Below are 14,674 nucleotides of genomic sequence, written 5' to 3'. Positions count from 1 at the left end.
TCCATGGGTGGAGCATTGGTGTTCCCAAGCATATACCCATGGATTTTGGGGTATTTCCTGATTTGCCAACAATAGTAAACCTGGGAATGCACCAAAATGCTACGCCTTCCCAAAGGACACCCAACAAGTAGAAGCATCTTTATTTCTCCTCATTGTTTCCTCCTCCTAAATGTGCTGCATTCTGCAGCACACTCAGAAAGAGGAAAATGCCTCAGAGAATTGTTTTTGTGCAGGGCAGTCCAGTCCCCCTTTCTGCAAAAAATTAATCCTGCCTACAATGCAGGTACTCTTGCAACATGGCTCAAAGGTGCCTGCGTTGGCACAAGCAGCACATTGTGTGCCAGCGCAAGGAGAGAACACAAATGCACCATGTAATGTTAAATATTGCATATGACTGCCCTCTTCCTTTCGCGCAGTGCAGCACAGCAAGTTTTGCTTTGTTGGTTTGTGTGAAAGTATGATAAATCTGGCCCTAAATATTTTTATGTCTGTTCTGAAGGTATATATCACAAAGACACTGATATTCTGATATCTGATCATCCTATGGAGTTATTTACAGCTGCTTATGGTCAGATGGAAGCTGGATAAAAATAGGGGTTTAAGATGGGTTTATTAGAATTGTGCATTTGCTTAATCTATGGTGTATTTGTTCAATTTATTGTCCTAACATCAATTGCCCAGAATTCTAGGCCCTGGTCTAAGATATACTGCAGACCTGTTTTGGTAGCTGTCTCATAGCTGAGAATTTTAACTGTATTTTCGTATTTTTAATTTGAGTCTCTGATGATGCAAGCTTGGCAGGCTATTCTTTCACTAATGGGCACTCTAGATTTGATGGATCCATGGAAAAGGAGACACCCTGAGGATAAATTTGTAATTTCTACTCTTTGGTCCATCTTCATGCTCACAGATAGATTTCTTTTTGATTAGCAGATCGTTAGTCGAAAATTTGAAAGTAGGCCTTACCCAGTTACGGTTTCGTAACATGCTCCTCCCACATTAGATTAAGATTTATACCTGATAAAGTAAGACAAGCTGTACCTTGGAAATTCCTTTGTGCTCTGCTGGGAAATGATCTTTATATCACTGAGACTAGGAGGTTGGTAAGAGGATTCCTAAATAATTAAAATTCATTTGACCTGTAATAGCATAGTTTGGGATGCACTGAAAGTTGACATTCAAGGGGTTACCCTTCTGCATAATGGCTATCAATGTAAATTAGCTCAGATGGAAGACCTGTTAGTTTAGTTTAAGGTGGAAGCTGAAAAGCAGCATCTGGATTCAATTTGAGTCATGAATCTTCATCACCATATCATCTAGTGTGAGTTGCTTACTATTCAGTCTCAGGTCAAACTGCTTTATTCAAAGGCACTGGCTCAATGGCTTCAGTCATCGAGATATTTATGATTTGAACATGGAGAAAAGATGACTGGCTTTGCTATGAGACCCCTGTGCCTTTCCCTCTTGCAACCTCGTATGGCTTAGATCATAGTCACTAGGGCCTGGATTACAGAATGGGCACATCTTTCAAAAGGTAGACCTGCCGCAGACCAGGACAGTGCACCCTTTTATCATGAATGCACTGCTGCCAGGGCAGCTGGGAACTTACAAAGTGGCTGCATGCAAGGTGGTCCATGTTTCATAGTGCAGATGGCTGCTTCCTTCACTTTAAGGAGGAGACAAAGGTCTTCCTGAAGGCATGTGCCTGGATCCCCCTGCAGGCAGATGACAGGTGGGGGTGGTTCATGGGACCCTCTTAACTCCCTCCAGAAGGCTACAAATAGGGGCCATGCTCAAAGTGCACCATGTTTTTGAAGTGCACTGTCAGTGCGCTTTCTAAGGGACTATTTGCCTCTGCACCAGCATCAGTAATAGGTTACAGACGAAGAGGCAAAGTGCCATGCCCCATACAAATGAGGGCATGCCCTCCCAAGATAATACTGGTGCTACTTATTACAGAAAATTTCACATAGGAGTCTGCTGACCCTTCTGTAATACCATATATCCCGAGAGCCGCACAAAGCCGGCACACATGTTGTCGCCTGGGGGTACAATGAATATAAAACCCCAGGCGTTCACATTGTTATAAGGCCCTGTTGCCTCTGGCACTCCAATTGTTCTGTGGCAGACAGAACATCCAACCGCTACCCTGTATTGAACTTTAGAGTTCCAAAGGCTGCAGCAGCTCCATGTGCCAGAGAGCAGATGTGTTGCCTGTCAACAACCAAGGAATAACGGAGCACTGCACAGTACTGTGCCTGAGCGCTGCAGTTGTCTGAGCAGGAAAATTCGACCGCACAGAGTATGCATGTCGAAAGCTAGATAAGACTTTTAAGCTGCTATATACATTAACCTATACACTGTGCTTTGGCCCCTGTTTTCTACATTACATCATTTATGTTTTTAAAAAAATAACATCGTATTTTTTTTCTTTAAAAGATAAGATTGCCTGCTGTATTGTGCTGATACATGTGTTGTTCACGTTAATTGTCTACCCCACATCTAACCTTACCTTGTTACCCCAAGGAAGTGAAATGCCCAAATAGACTTGGAAATTCAGTCAACTGTTAGTCATGTCTAGCCTATTTCCTGGTTTTAGTGTATGTTGAGTTTTCTTTTTATAGGGTTTGGGCATTTTTGGGGGGGCAGGACACATCCATATTATACACTAAAATATGAGTAGAAATTCTTTGTTAGCTTTTCACATGTATTACCGATTTGCATAGGCGCTAAAAGTAGGGGTGCTGCAGCAACCCCAAATTATCCATGCTGAAGTTCAGAAAGTGCATGAGCTATAAGGAAGTCCTTACATTTAGTTTTTATCTTGTCACATTTTTGTGCATGCACAGTCAATGGACAAATGTCAGGCTATGCAGTCTCACAAATTGCTTTTTTTTTAACATGGAGATTGTTGTTTTCTTTACTCTCTCCGATTACAAAGTGAGAGGACTTTGTAAAGTGAACTGTGTGACAGTCAAGCTGGTGTACAGGAAATGTGAAAGGTGAGACTGTAGGATGTCTGTTTTATCTAACATACAACATAGTTCAAGTACCTGAAAATGATCTGTACACGTATTTCAAATTATATCAGCAATTAGGATAGCACAAACGAATGATCTAACAAACAATGATGCAAAGATTTTAATAAAATCAAAACAAACCAGGACATTTTAATTGGTGTTGCAAAAATGATACAAACCTTTTGAAAGTCCACACAGTTTCTATTGTTTGTGCCATACAGAGCTTTTACTCTCATTACGAGTGTGGCGGTCTCAAGACCGCCACATTCGCGATGGCGGTTGGACCGCCCCATTATGATCGTGGCGGAGCTGCCACAGTCAAACCACCAACACCGCCAGGCTGCAGCTAGCCTGCCGGTCTCAGCGGCTGTAATCCGCCAGGGCAGCGCTGCCCTGGGGATTATGAGTCCCTAACTGCCAGCCGAAAGGCTGGCGGAAGGGGGGGAAGTTGAGGGAGCCCTGCACCTTGCATGGACAGTGCAGAGGCCCCCATGCACAGCCCCATCGCGCATTTCACTGCCCAAATTATGGGTAGTAAAATGCGCGACGGGTGCTTTCGCACCCGACGCACCACACCATTGCCACAGTCTCAATTATGAGCCGGCATCAATGTTGTGGTGAGTGCACTGCTGGGCCAGGGGAACGCTCCTAATATGGCGGGAAAAAGACCTCCAGGACTGGTGGTCTTTTGCCTGCAGCGGCTTCAGCGATCATTTTCGTAATGAGGCCCTTTATCACTAAAATGCATGTCTGTGCAAATTTTGTTGCAAGCTAAGTTAAAATGTGCTGTATTAAAACAACAGTGTCCTATCATATCATGTTTTAGTAATATATTTGTAACAGTGTGCTCCAAAATGCACCAACGGCTCAACACACACACCTTTACACATCTTTACAACTTTCCTTCTGATTGCTGCACTTATTCTGTGACACACACTTGGATTTTTCACAATCCCTATAACTTCAGTGATATAAAATTGATGGCAGCACTCCTACTATGAAACATTTTCCAGCACCACTGCTGCTCTGCGAGACGTCTTAATTCAGTATGATATGAGCTGTCAATATTGTTGGATACCTGTGGTTTACGTTGTATTCTGCATTTTTTAAAGTATGTATTTTATTTTGCAGGAACCAAAGTGACAAGATTGTACACTTCAAAGGTGATGAAAGAAACCTCATCGTGTGCTTTTTGTGGAGATGACTGCACTTCTTGCCGTTCAAATGTTCCAGAAAAGGGTGGTGGAAGCTATAGTGGAGTTTCTAGTGCTGCTCATACTTTGTCTCACAATGTGCCACTTAGTTTTATTTTTCTACTCTATCTTGTATATTTGTGTACTGTTGTCTAACAATGTTCTTCTATAATACATTCACTGAAAATCAGGCATTATCAATATTTAGATGAAGCAGATTAATGAGATGGGTACAGTTAGGCACCACTATTGATTAAGAGGTATTAAAAGCAAAATTGTATCTACCAACTAAAATATGTTAAGTATTGAGGGTGCACTAAGTGCTTTGACCTGTATTTTAGATTTCTGAAGGAAACTTCTAACTGCAGATTCCTAAGCTTTTGAACATCCCCAGACAACAGACTGGATCTGAAGAACGTCAATGGCAGTGCTCTTGTGAACTGGTAGGGGGTGTCATGAGGGTCTGTATTAGTTCCTTACCATACCGCAATGGAGCACAGCTGCATTTATGTGCTACCCCACCCACTGATGTAATTTCCTTTCTTTCCACACCTTCTGAAGCAAAGTCAGAGCTCCAGTCCCAACTTTTGTCCATCTCTGATGATTTCTAAAACAGTGTGTTAGGGAACAATGCCTTCTCCTAAATCTACAGACTTCAAACCGTGATGAGGCTGCAGGCAGCAGATGTCTGACTTCAACCCTCACAAAATGTGTCTTTGATGTCATCACACTAAGGCCCATATTTAACTGAAAATAATGGAGGATGATGCTGCGCCAAAATCGGCAGTGACACGCTCCGCCATTTTCACACTAATGGTGATTTGGCACAGAAGTGCCAAAGTGTATTTTTGAAATGATTATTTATGTCGAGGAAGGGACACCTTCCGGCAGATAAACAATAATTTCTGGCATTTTGCTCTTTCGATACATGCTGCAGAATGCAGCACAGATAGAAAAAGCAAAAAACGAGGAGGAATAAAAGTATTCCTCCTCATTGCGCCTTGCTAATGACATCCCTGGGATGGCGTTAGATTTTGGCGCTGCCTCAGGTTTACGAAAATTCGTAAATCTGAAGCAGCGTCAAAATGCAATGGGTGTTGCAAAATACCTGCAGTGCTAAATAGACCTGCAGACGGTGATCCAGACTCTCTAACCAGGCACCCTACACCTGTGTGCCTTATTGTGCTGACTTCCATTAGCAAGCCAAATCCTAATTCTTTTGTGAACAATCCTCGAGATAGGAAATTCAAAAGGTTTGACCCATTTGATAAAAGAAGATTTTCATCTGCAAGGTTGGCCGACAGGTAGATAATTGCATTTAGTTTACTGGGCAGATAAAGGCATGCGGTTTGAAACATGGCCAGCAAGATCTTGCCAGTGATCACAGATGGCCTCAGACCTTCTCTTGCTCAGGCGATACACGGATCTGTTCTGCCTGGGTATCATCGATTGCATTGGAAGGTCTTTTTACTCAGAGTTGCCCTTAGAATGCACACATGGATGAGAACAACTAGATTTCTGGTGACTTGCAAGCATCCTCAATGCATAGACCCTCCATTGAATCTAGAGCCTTCAGGCAAAAAAAATGACTTAGCACTGAAAATATTTAAAGACATTCAGGCAACTTTTACTCTTTGTACTCTTTTGGGGTTATTGATACCAGCAAAACTATTTCCCCATAATTTCAGAAAATTCAGAGGCTATTCAAGAGGGCTAGCCTGTAGGGAGTGTCAACCTCCCCCAGCGGGCGCACAGCAGACAGTCTGGAATTAGCACTGGCATACACAGCACAGGGCCACAGTGACACCGGTGCAGTGATACCCTATCTTTCAGTTCCTGTCCCCCCTGCTGCAGCAGCTACCAAGCTGGTTTAGTTTCTCTTCAATGGCTCATGCCATGAGGATGGGAGCCAGTACTCCACATTTCGTGACTGTCTGGAGACCCATTACATTAGACAAATTGGTTTTACAGATCATTCAAAGGGGCCATAGTGTACCCTTTGTTTCTTTCCCCTCCCATCTTCCTCCCACATCAGAATAAATTGTGGCAGGGCACTTGAGAACGGTAATGCATGATGTTTTATAATCCAATGGTTTCATCAAATGGATACCAGTCTCTGAGCAACATGAGGGATGCTACTTCTGCCACTTCCTTGTGTTGAAAAAGTATGAGTGACATAGCTTAACCTCGACCTTCACCCATTGAATGCGTTCCAGTGGAAGGGCAAATACAAGATGCTCATGCTGGCTTGAACTTTATCTGTTCTGTTTTTTCATATACATGTCCTTCAGTCTAATAGGAATTACCTGCATTTCATGCTCTCCTTCACCCTTACCTTGACCACTCCAGTGCTCACAAAAGTGAGGGTGGTTGTCACTGCCTATCTTCAAAAGTTGGGAGTACATGTATTAAGGGTCAGACTCACCTATAGGGTAATCAGTGGGTAGGCCATTTATTAGCAGCTTGTGAGACTGTTTTATGGCCAAGTAGGCCAGTTTTGCTGTTGATTTCTCTGATATTAAAACAGACATTGGCTGTAGCAACCACAAAAACTATGCATTCTCCCGTAACTTGCAAAAAACATACACAGCGTGTCTTTACAAGTTCAAAACTGGTCTGATTTGTTGATTTGGGCCACTTTTTTAGCTATCTCGTTTGCTAAAGTGGGACACTTTTATTTTGGTGTCTGGGGCTATTTTTCCAGTCTGACTCTGCATATGTTCTGTACCTCAATGACTGGCTGCTGAAGGTGGGCTTGCTGCAGGCAGCTGTGTACGAGCTATGTATCACCTCCAGGTGATGGCCAACCTCATCTCATCATTGAGGTTCCCTATCAATGAGCAGAAGTCACATCTGAAAAACGTGTAGAGGATTCCATTAACTTGGGAGGAATTGCACATGAAGGCAGTACTTTCTTGACAGCCATGTCCAGCAATACAACACTCTGCCTGCTTGATTCTGCAGAACTTTTTGATTTGAGTGTACTCTATAGGCCTGCCACCTTTAGTAGATACTGCTTTGGTACTTATCCAAAAGGTGAAACATCTTCAATTAGAAGTATTCATCAAAGACCAGCTGCTTTTTGGTGGATACTCTATATAGCCACAGATTCCTCACTGCCCTTGCACCTCACTGTTCTGTGTAAAGGCCGTTTTAACATCTAAAAAAGTCCCAATTCGAGTACAGCACACTGTCACCACCAGTTGTACTACACTCCTAGTCTGAGTGCACGGAATTGGACAGAAATTGATTTATATGTAGCTCTGCCCCATCACATCCAGGGTAGTATGGAGCCAACGCAGAGCTTCACAGTGCCACCTAATGGCACCTTTGAAGTTCTCTTGACACAGGTAGGCGCCCGCGGATATTTAAAGGGTGAGAAATCTGCAGTTCGATAGAATATCCACCAGAAAGATTGTTATCAAACTAAAGTAACTTATTCTCAAATAACCTTCTGGATTGTGTTAACAATCTCAGGTGTAGGCACTCTATATCACCCCTTGTTATTTTGGACATCAAAATATTGAGCCTTTTCCCATCTTGGCAACATTGTGTTTTCTTGGTGCATTATTTCTTATCACTCTAGTCCTGCCAGCAAATTTGAATAAACAACTCATAATTTACATAAATATATATATATGTATATATATATATGTAAAGATCCTAAAATCACAATATAAAATAATAGACCTTGACAAATGTAAAGTAATATCTACCTACAGAAATATTATGCAGAGTGGCTGAATTATCCATGCTATTGTAATGATTACATTATGAAAATGCTTAAATCAATAAACTGCAATCTTCTTCCATTCTTTTTAAATTGTTCATGATTTATTATATGATTGCTTTTAGCCAAGCACTGTTCCAGACTCTGGAGCATGAAGAGTCAACCAACATTTTGTTCCGCAATCTGTATCCAAATGTAACAAAGGAAGTGCACTGCATGTTCTAATACTACAGTATTCAACTCTCTGGATGCAAATTACCTAGACTACATGGCAATTACAAATAGGATATCTGACTCCCAGACCCTCATATTTCCATAGGAAAGTAAGGTTTAACAATTTCTGGAACAATTATAATGGACCTCTGTCATGCATCTCATTTCATTATTCTGGCCATTCAAATGGCTTCATTTGTAGAGGACTTACGTCACAAGTCTTCTGGCAAATGTACGTGACCTTTGATTTGCCCTGTAGGGTTCATCCAAATTTGAACACAGTGACTATGTTATCATGAGAAGGCCATGAGGGGACTTACTACTGAAGCTAATCTAAAGTCATGTAGTACAGGTCTTCTATCAACACTCCAAAGCAGGGAGCGTGTTGACCGGCTCTCCCTGATAAAAAAAAACAACATAAAATCGATGTACTGGGCCCCCTCATTGGCAGTTGGTTGATTACTGAGATGTATGTGTATGAGCATGGCGTGTGCATCCGTGTGTGAGTAGTGCGCTGAGTTTCCTAAAATGAATGCAGCTCTGAGTTTGGAGGGTGCTTCATATGGTTAGTGGTAGTCAGAATGTGTATGGTCTTGACTTTCCTGCTTGACACCATTTGCTGGTCACTCTTTTAAACTCCTCGCATGCAGCAACCATTTTATTGCTAGGTGCTAATGTTAATGCAAATGTTATTCACTAACAAAATATTTGGATTAATAATATGCAAAAGATTGTTTTTAAGTAATACGTTTTCTATGCAAAATTTGTAGTAGGTAGTCATACTTTAAATATTTATAGGCACAGTGTTGATTTAAGCCCAACTGTCAATATCATGTTAATTGAAAAATAATCCATTAACACTGAAAGGGCTGTTTTTCACATTAAATAGTTGCATGTGCACTTTGTTTTGACCTTTTATTTCAAATGGTGTATTTTTCCAGACACCTAATGTTAGCTAGTGGATAGACACTTGTTTTGTATAAGACAACTGATAGCGAGTTTCTGACCTGTGGGAGAGGAAGTGACCATAAAGACGATTCATGGGAAAAATTGTCCAGACCTCAAAAAATCAACCTGTAACTTTTCAAGGTTTAATGTCCGAACGCCTATTGTGCACAGAAAACGGGATGTTTGCTAATATTCTATTGGAGGATGAAGATGGCAAAAGAATGTGTCAACATAGAATGTGTGTGTTTATATTAATACGTGTTCCTAGAGTAGCTAGCTGGATTACAGTTCCTTCCACAACATTCTGGCTGGAGACTCAACACTGAGTTTCTTAGACTTCTCACATGAGAGGTTATTTAGTTTATTTTACGACTTCTGATTTATGACTGTGAATATTTTCCAGTCTGATATGCAAAACGTTTATGCCTGTGCATTGATTCTCTCATCAGAACGTTTTATTGGGTATCTGAACTGACATCTTTTCTCTCTTAGTCCTAAATTCATTTAAATTAAAAAATTGTCTTTATGGAACATGCTTACTGTATGATTATGAAATTAACTGTGATTCTAACAAACATTTTGTTCTATTTTACAATCAAACATCGATTGATGGATTATATTAACTTTCAATGCTGAAATTTAAAGATTAAAACCTACTGAAAGAATTGATTAAATCATTGAAAATAAAAACTCTTAACTCACACTAACTCTCTTTATTGACTGAACTGGAAGTCTTTAATGATTTATTGCTATGTACATGATCGCTCATTATGTCTTTTGAGGAATAAAGGTCCATATGACCAGTGGCGAGGATTATTTAATGATTAAACACGAAGACTAAGAATCAGAAAACCCTGCTTCCTCGCTTCTAAGCATTTGAGGTATGACAGTCTTCTGTTTTATTATAATATATAGGAATGACTGGAGAATTACTGTGTGTTACCCATGTGCTAACTGGATTTAGGAGTAAAACCCCAAATCAACATTCTGGAGTGAGTCCAACTATTAAACCACGCTGCTCACTGAAAACCAAAACCTGAAAGGAAGGTGTTAGGCATTTCCATAAGCTCCCATTGATATCTTGTTGCTGTGGGTCTAAGTACAACAGGCTTTACTTTTCACAAGGACTGAACACCGCATGCCTGGGAGAACTGGACTAGTGGCAGGCAGTACTTCATCAAATATGAGTTGCCTCCTTCCACTACCTACCTGGAGAAATGCCACTTGTAGGAGGCTGGGCTGGCTTACAGTGGGTACCTTGTGGTACTTACACCCTATGCCAGGTCCAGTTATCCCTTATTAGTAGAAAAGAGATGTGTTTATAGCAGCTTAGGCTGATAGAAGGTAGCAATGGCAAAGCAGCTTAGGCTGAACTAGGAGACATGCAAAGCTCCTACTATACCACTTATATCATATAGCACAATATCATAAGAAAGCACAATACTCAGAGATACTAAAAATAAAGGTGCTTTATTTTTATGATAATATGCCAAAAGTATCTCAGTGAGTACCCTCAGTTAGAAGGTAAGTAATATACACAAGTAATATGTACACAAACCCAAAACAGGTAAGGAAGAGTAAGAAAAGTAATGAAAACAGTGTAGAATTACCATAGGATGCAATAGGTGAACATAGGTCTAGGGGCAACACAAACCATATACTCCAAAAGTAGAATGCGAATCACGAATGGACCCCAGACCTATGGGAGCTTGTAGAGGGTCGCGGGGACTGTAAGAAAACAATCAGGGTGTCCAAGATACCCCACCCCAAGACCCTGAAAAGTAGGAGTAAAATGCACCTACTACCTCAAAAGGACACCATAGTCGTGATAGGGGGATTCTGCAAGAACCACAAACACCAGCAAAGCACTGAAGATGGATTCCTGGACCTGAGGACCTGCAAGGCAAGGGGACCAAGTCCAAGAGTCGTGATAGTGTCCAGGGGGGGGGGCAGGAGCCCAGAAAACCCTGGATGAAGGTACAAGGAAGCTGCCTCAGGATGAAAGAAGCTTAGGATTCTGCAACAACAATGAGGACTAAGAACTTCTCCTTTGGAAGGAAGATGTCCCATGTCGTGCTGAAGGTTGCAGAAGTGTTCCCACGCAGAAATACCACAAACAAGTCTTGCTAGCCGCAAGGGTCACAGTAGAGGTTTTTGGGTGCTGCTGGGGCCAGAAAGGACCAGGATGTCGCCCCTTGGAGGAGGAGACATAGGGAGCACTCAGCAACTCAGAGAGCCCCCACAGAAGCAGGCAGCCCCTCAGAAGTACCGGAGCAGGCACTTAGAAGATTTGTGAACTGGAGTTGGCTCAGAGTCACAAAGGAGGGTCCCACGATGTCGGAGGCCAACTCAGAGGGTTGAGCACTGCAGGACAGAGTGCTGGGGACCCAGGCTAGGCTGTGCATGAAGGAATCCTTGAAGGAGTGCACAGGAGCCGGAGTAGCTGCAAATCACGCAGTACACAGGTTTGCAGTCTAACGTGGGGAGGCAAGGACTTACCTCCACCAAACTTGGACTGAAGGATCACTGGACTGTTGGAGTCACTTGGATAGATTTCATGTGTTCCAGGGACTAAGCTCGTCAGGATGAAAGAGGACCCAGATTACCAGTGATGCAGTCTTTTGGTGCCTGCTTTAGCAGGGGGAAGATTCCGTCGACCCACAGGAGATTTCTTCTTGGCTTCCAGTGCAGGGTGAAGGCAGATGACCCCCAGAGCATGCACCACCAGGAAACCGTCGAGAAAGCCGGCAGGATGAGGTGCTACAATGTTGCTGGTAGTCGTCTTGCTACTTTGTTGTGGTTTTGCAGGCATCCTGGAGCAGTCAGCGGTCGATCCTTGGCAGAAGTCGAAGACAGAAGTGCAGAGAAACTCTGGTGAGCTCTTGCATTCGTTATCTGAAGAATTACAAAGAGGAGAGACCCTAAATAGCCAGAAAAGGAGGTTTGGTTACCAAGAAAGGAGGATTGGCTACCAAGAGAGGTAAGAGCCTATCAGAGGGGGGTCTCTGACGTCACCTGCTGGCACTGGCCACTCAGAGCAGTCCAGTGTGCCCCCAACACCTCTGTTTCCAATATGGCAGAGGTCTGGGACACACTGGAGGAGCTCTGGGCACCTCCCCTGGGAGGTACTGGTCAGGGGAGTGGTCACTCCCCTTTCCTTTGTCCAGTTTCGCGCCAGAGCAGGGATGGGGGATCCCTGAACCGGTGTAGACTGGCTTATGGAGAGATGGGCACCATCTGTGCCCATCACAGCATTTCCAGAGGCTGGGGGAGGCTACTCCTCCCCAGCCCTTCACACCTATTTCCAAAGGGAGAGGGTGTAACACCCTCTCTCAGAGGAAATCCTTTGTTCTGCCTTCCTGGGCCAGGGCTGCCTGGACCAGAGGAGGGCAGAATCCTGTCTGAGGGGCTGGCAGCAGCAGCAGCTGCAGTGGAAATCCCGGAAAGCCAGTTTGGCAGTACCCAGGTTCTGTGCTAGAGACCCGGGGGATCATGGAATTGTCCCACCAATACCAGAATGGTATTGGGGGGACAATTCCATGATCTTAGACATGTTACATGGCCATGTTTGGAGTTACCATTGTGACGCTATACATAGGTAGTGACCTATGTATAGTGCATGCCTGTAATGGTGTCCCCGCACTCACAAAGTTCGGGGAATTTGTCCTGAATGATGTGGGGGCACCTTTGCTAGTGCCAGGATGCCCACACACTAAGTAACTTTGCACCCAACCTTCACTAAGTGAGGGTTAGACATATAGGTGACTTATAAGTTACTTATGTGCAGTGAAAAATGGCTGTGAAATAATGTGGACGTTATTTCACTCAGGCTGCAGTGGCAGGCCTGTGTAAGAATTGTCTGTGCTCCCTATGGGTGACAAAAGAAATGCTGTAGCCCATAGGGATCTCCTGGAACCGCAATACCCTGGGTACCTCAGTACCATATACAAGGGAATTATATGGGTGTACCAGTGTGCCAATGAGAATTGGTAAATTTAGTCACTAGCCTGCAGTGACAAATTTAGAAAGCAGAGAGAGCATAAACACTGTGGTTCTGGTTAGCAGAGCCTCAGTGATACAGTTAGGCACCACACAGGGAACACATAGAGGGCACATACTATGAGCACTGGGGTCCTGCCTGGCAGGATCCCAGTGATACAAGGGCTAAAACAACATACATACAGTGAAAAATGGGGGTAACATGCCAGTCAAGATGGTACTTTCCTACACCACTTCCTTGTCTTCAAGGCACACTGTTTTACTACCAACAGAAGTAACACCAAAGTATGGCCCTTTTCTATGAAAACTGTTGCGAGATTTCTTTAGTGCACTCACTGTAATCACCGTACCCACTAATAAACATTGCCAATTAGAGGCATCATCAACCCCCACTTTGGCAGCTACAACGGAGGTAGGGTTTTTGTTGGGTCTCTTCTGTCTGAAACTCAACAGATAAAGACTCATAATTAATGCGAAAGGGTGGGAAGGTGAGTTGATGGATGGATAGACGCACTGATGAATGAGTGAAAGTATGGATGTGAGGATGGATGAGTGCAAGGGAGAAGGAAGGATGAATGGATGGACATGTGAAAGAATGGATGATAAATGAAAGCGGATGGATGATGAGCGAAAGGATGGATAGATGAGTGAAAGGATGGATAAATGAGTCGAAGGATGGATGTTAGGCTGGATGAGTGCAAGAATGGATAAATGATTGAAAAGGAGGATAGATGGATCATTGGATGATAGAGTGGACAGATGCATGAGTGAAAGGGTGAATGCATGGGGGAGTGAAAGTATGGAAGGATTAGTAAAAGGGCAAATGGGTGGATGGATGAATCTATATGTGAAATGGTGGATGAAGAGATGAGTGAAAAGGTTGATGGCTAGATGCATGGATGAATGAGTAAAAGGATGGCTGTAACGATGGATGAATGAAAGGGACGAATGATGGATAGATGGGTGAAAGGGTGAATGGATGGACGAGTGAAATGGTGGATGGCTGAGGGAAAGGGTGGATGGATAAATGAGTGAAAGGGAAGATGTATGGAGTGAAAGGATGGATGATAATTGAAAGAGTGGACAGACGAGTGAAAGGATGGATGCACGGATGACTCAAAGGACAGATGAATGGATGAAAGGGGTATGGATAAGTAAAAAGATGGATGACTGTGTGAAAGGATGAATAGGTTTGAAAATAGATGGATATGATTGGATATGGAAGGGGGAAGGAAAGACAGAATGGTAACAGACTGAATGTTGGATGAAAGATTGGATGGATGGCAGAATGTAAAGGTGAAATGGTGGATATTAGCAAGTGGCTGAAAGGACGAAAAGATGAATGGATAGATGCTGAAATGGAAGAGACAAGCATTCTCTTCTATGGAGGGTCACAATTACTTAGTTTGCTTGCTTGGTGCTGCTAATGTATTTTTATCTTTCACAGGAATCAAACATTTTACAGAGGTCGACGGACATTTTGACCCAGAAAGAGTGTGGTGAACCATACACAAATTTAGATTAACACCACCCAAACAATCTAGACACCATGACCAATGTGGCCACGGAAG

At 43.0% G+C, this 14,674-nt stretch overlaps 1 protein-coding gene across 1 annotated transcript in view; it reads left to right on the top strand.

The window, feature by feature from the left end:
• Positions 1-9,790, top strand: part of LOC138296506 (CD109 antigen-like) — an 827,002-nt gene extending 817,212 nt beyond the window's left edge. The window contains exon 33 of the mRNA XM_069235677.1: positions 4,152-9,790. Within this exon, the coding sequence (XP_069091778.1) occupies positions 4,152-4,369 (218 nt within the window). The 3' untranslated portion in view covers positions 4,370-9,790. The remainder of the gene's footprint in view (positions 1-4,151) is intronic.
• Positions 9,791-14,674: the final 4,884 nt, after the last annotated feature.

Source organism: Pleurodeles waltl, chromosome 5 (assembly GCF_031143425.1).
Source record: "Pleurodeles waltl isolate 20211129_DDA chromosome 5, aPleWal1.hap1.20221129, whole genome shotgun sequence".
Classification (NCBI taxonomy): domain Eukaryota; kingdom Metazoa; phylum Chordata; class Amphibia; order Caudata; family Salamandridae; genus Pleurodeles; species Pleurodeles waltl.
Note: the sequence above shows the minus strand (reverse complement) of the source record. Positions and strands in the feature narration are given on the sequence as shown.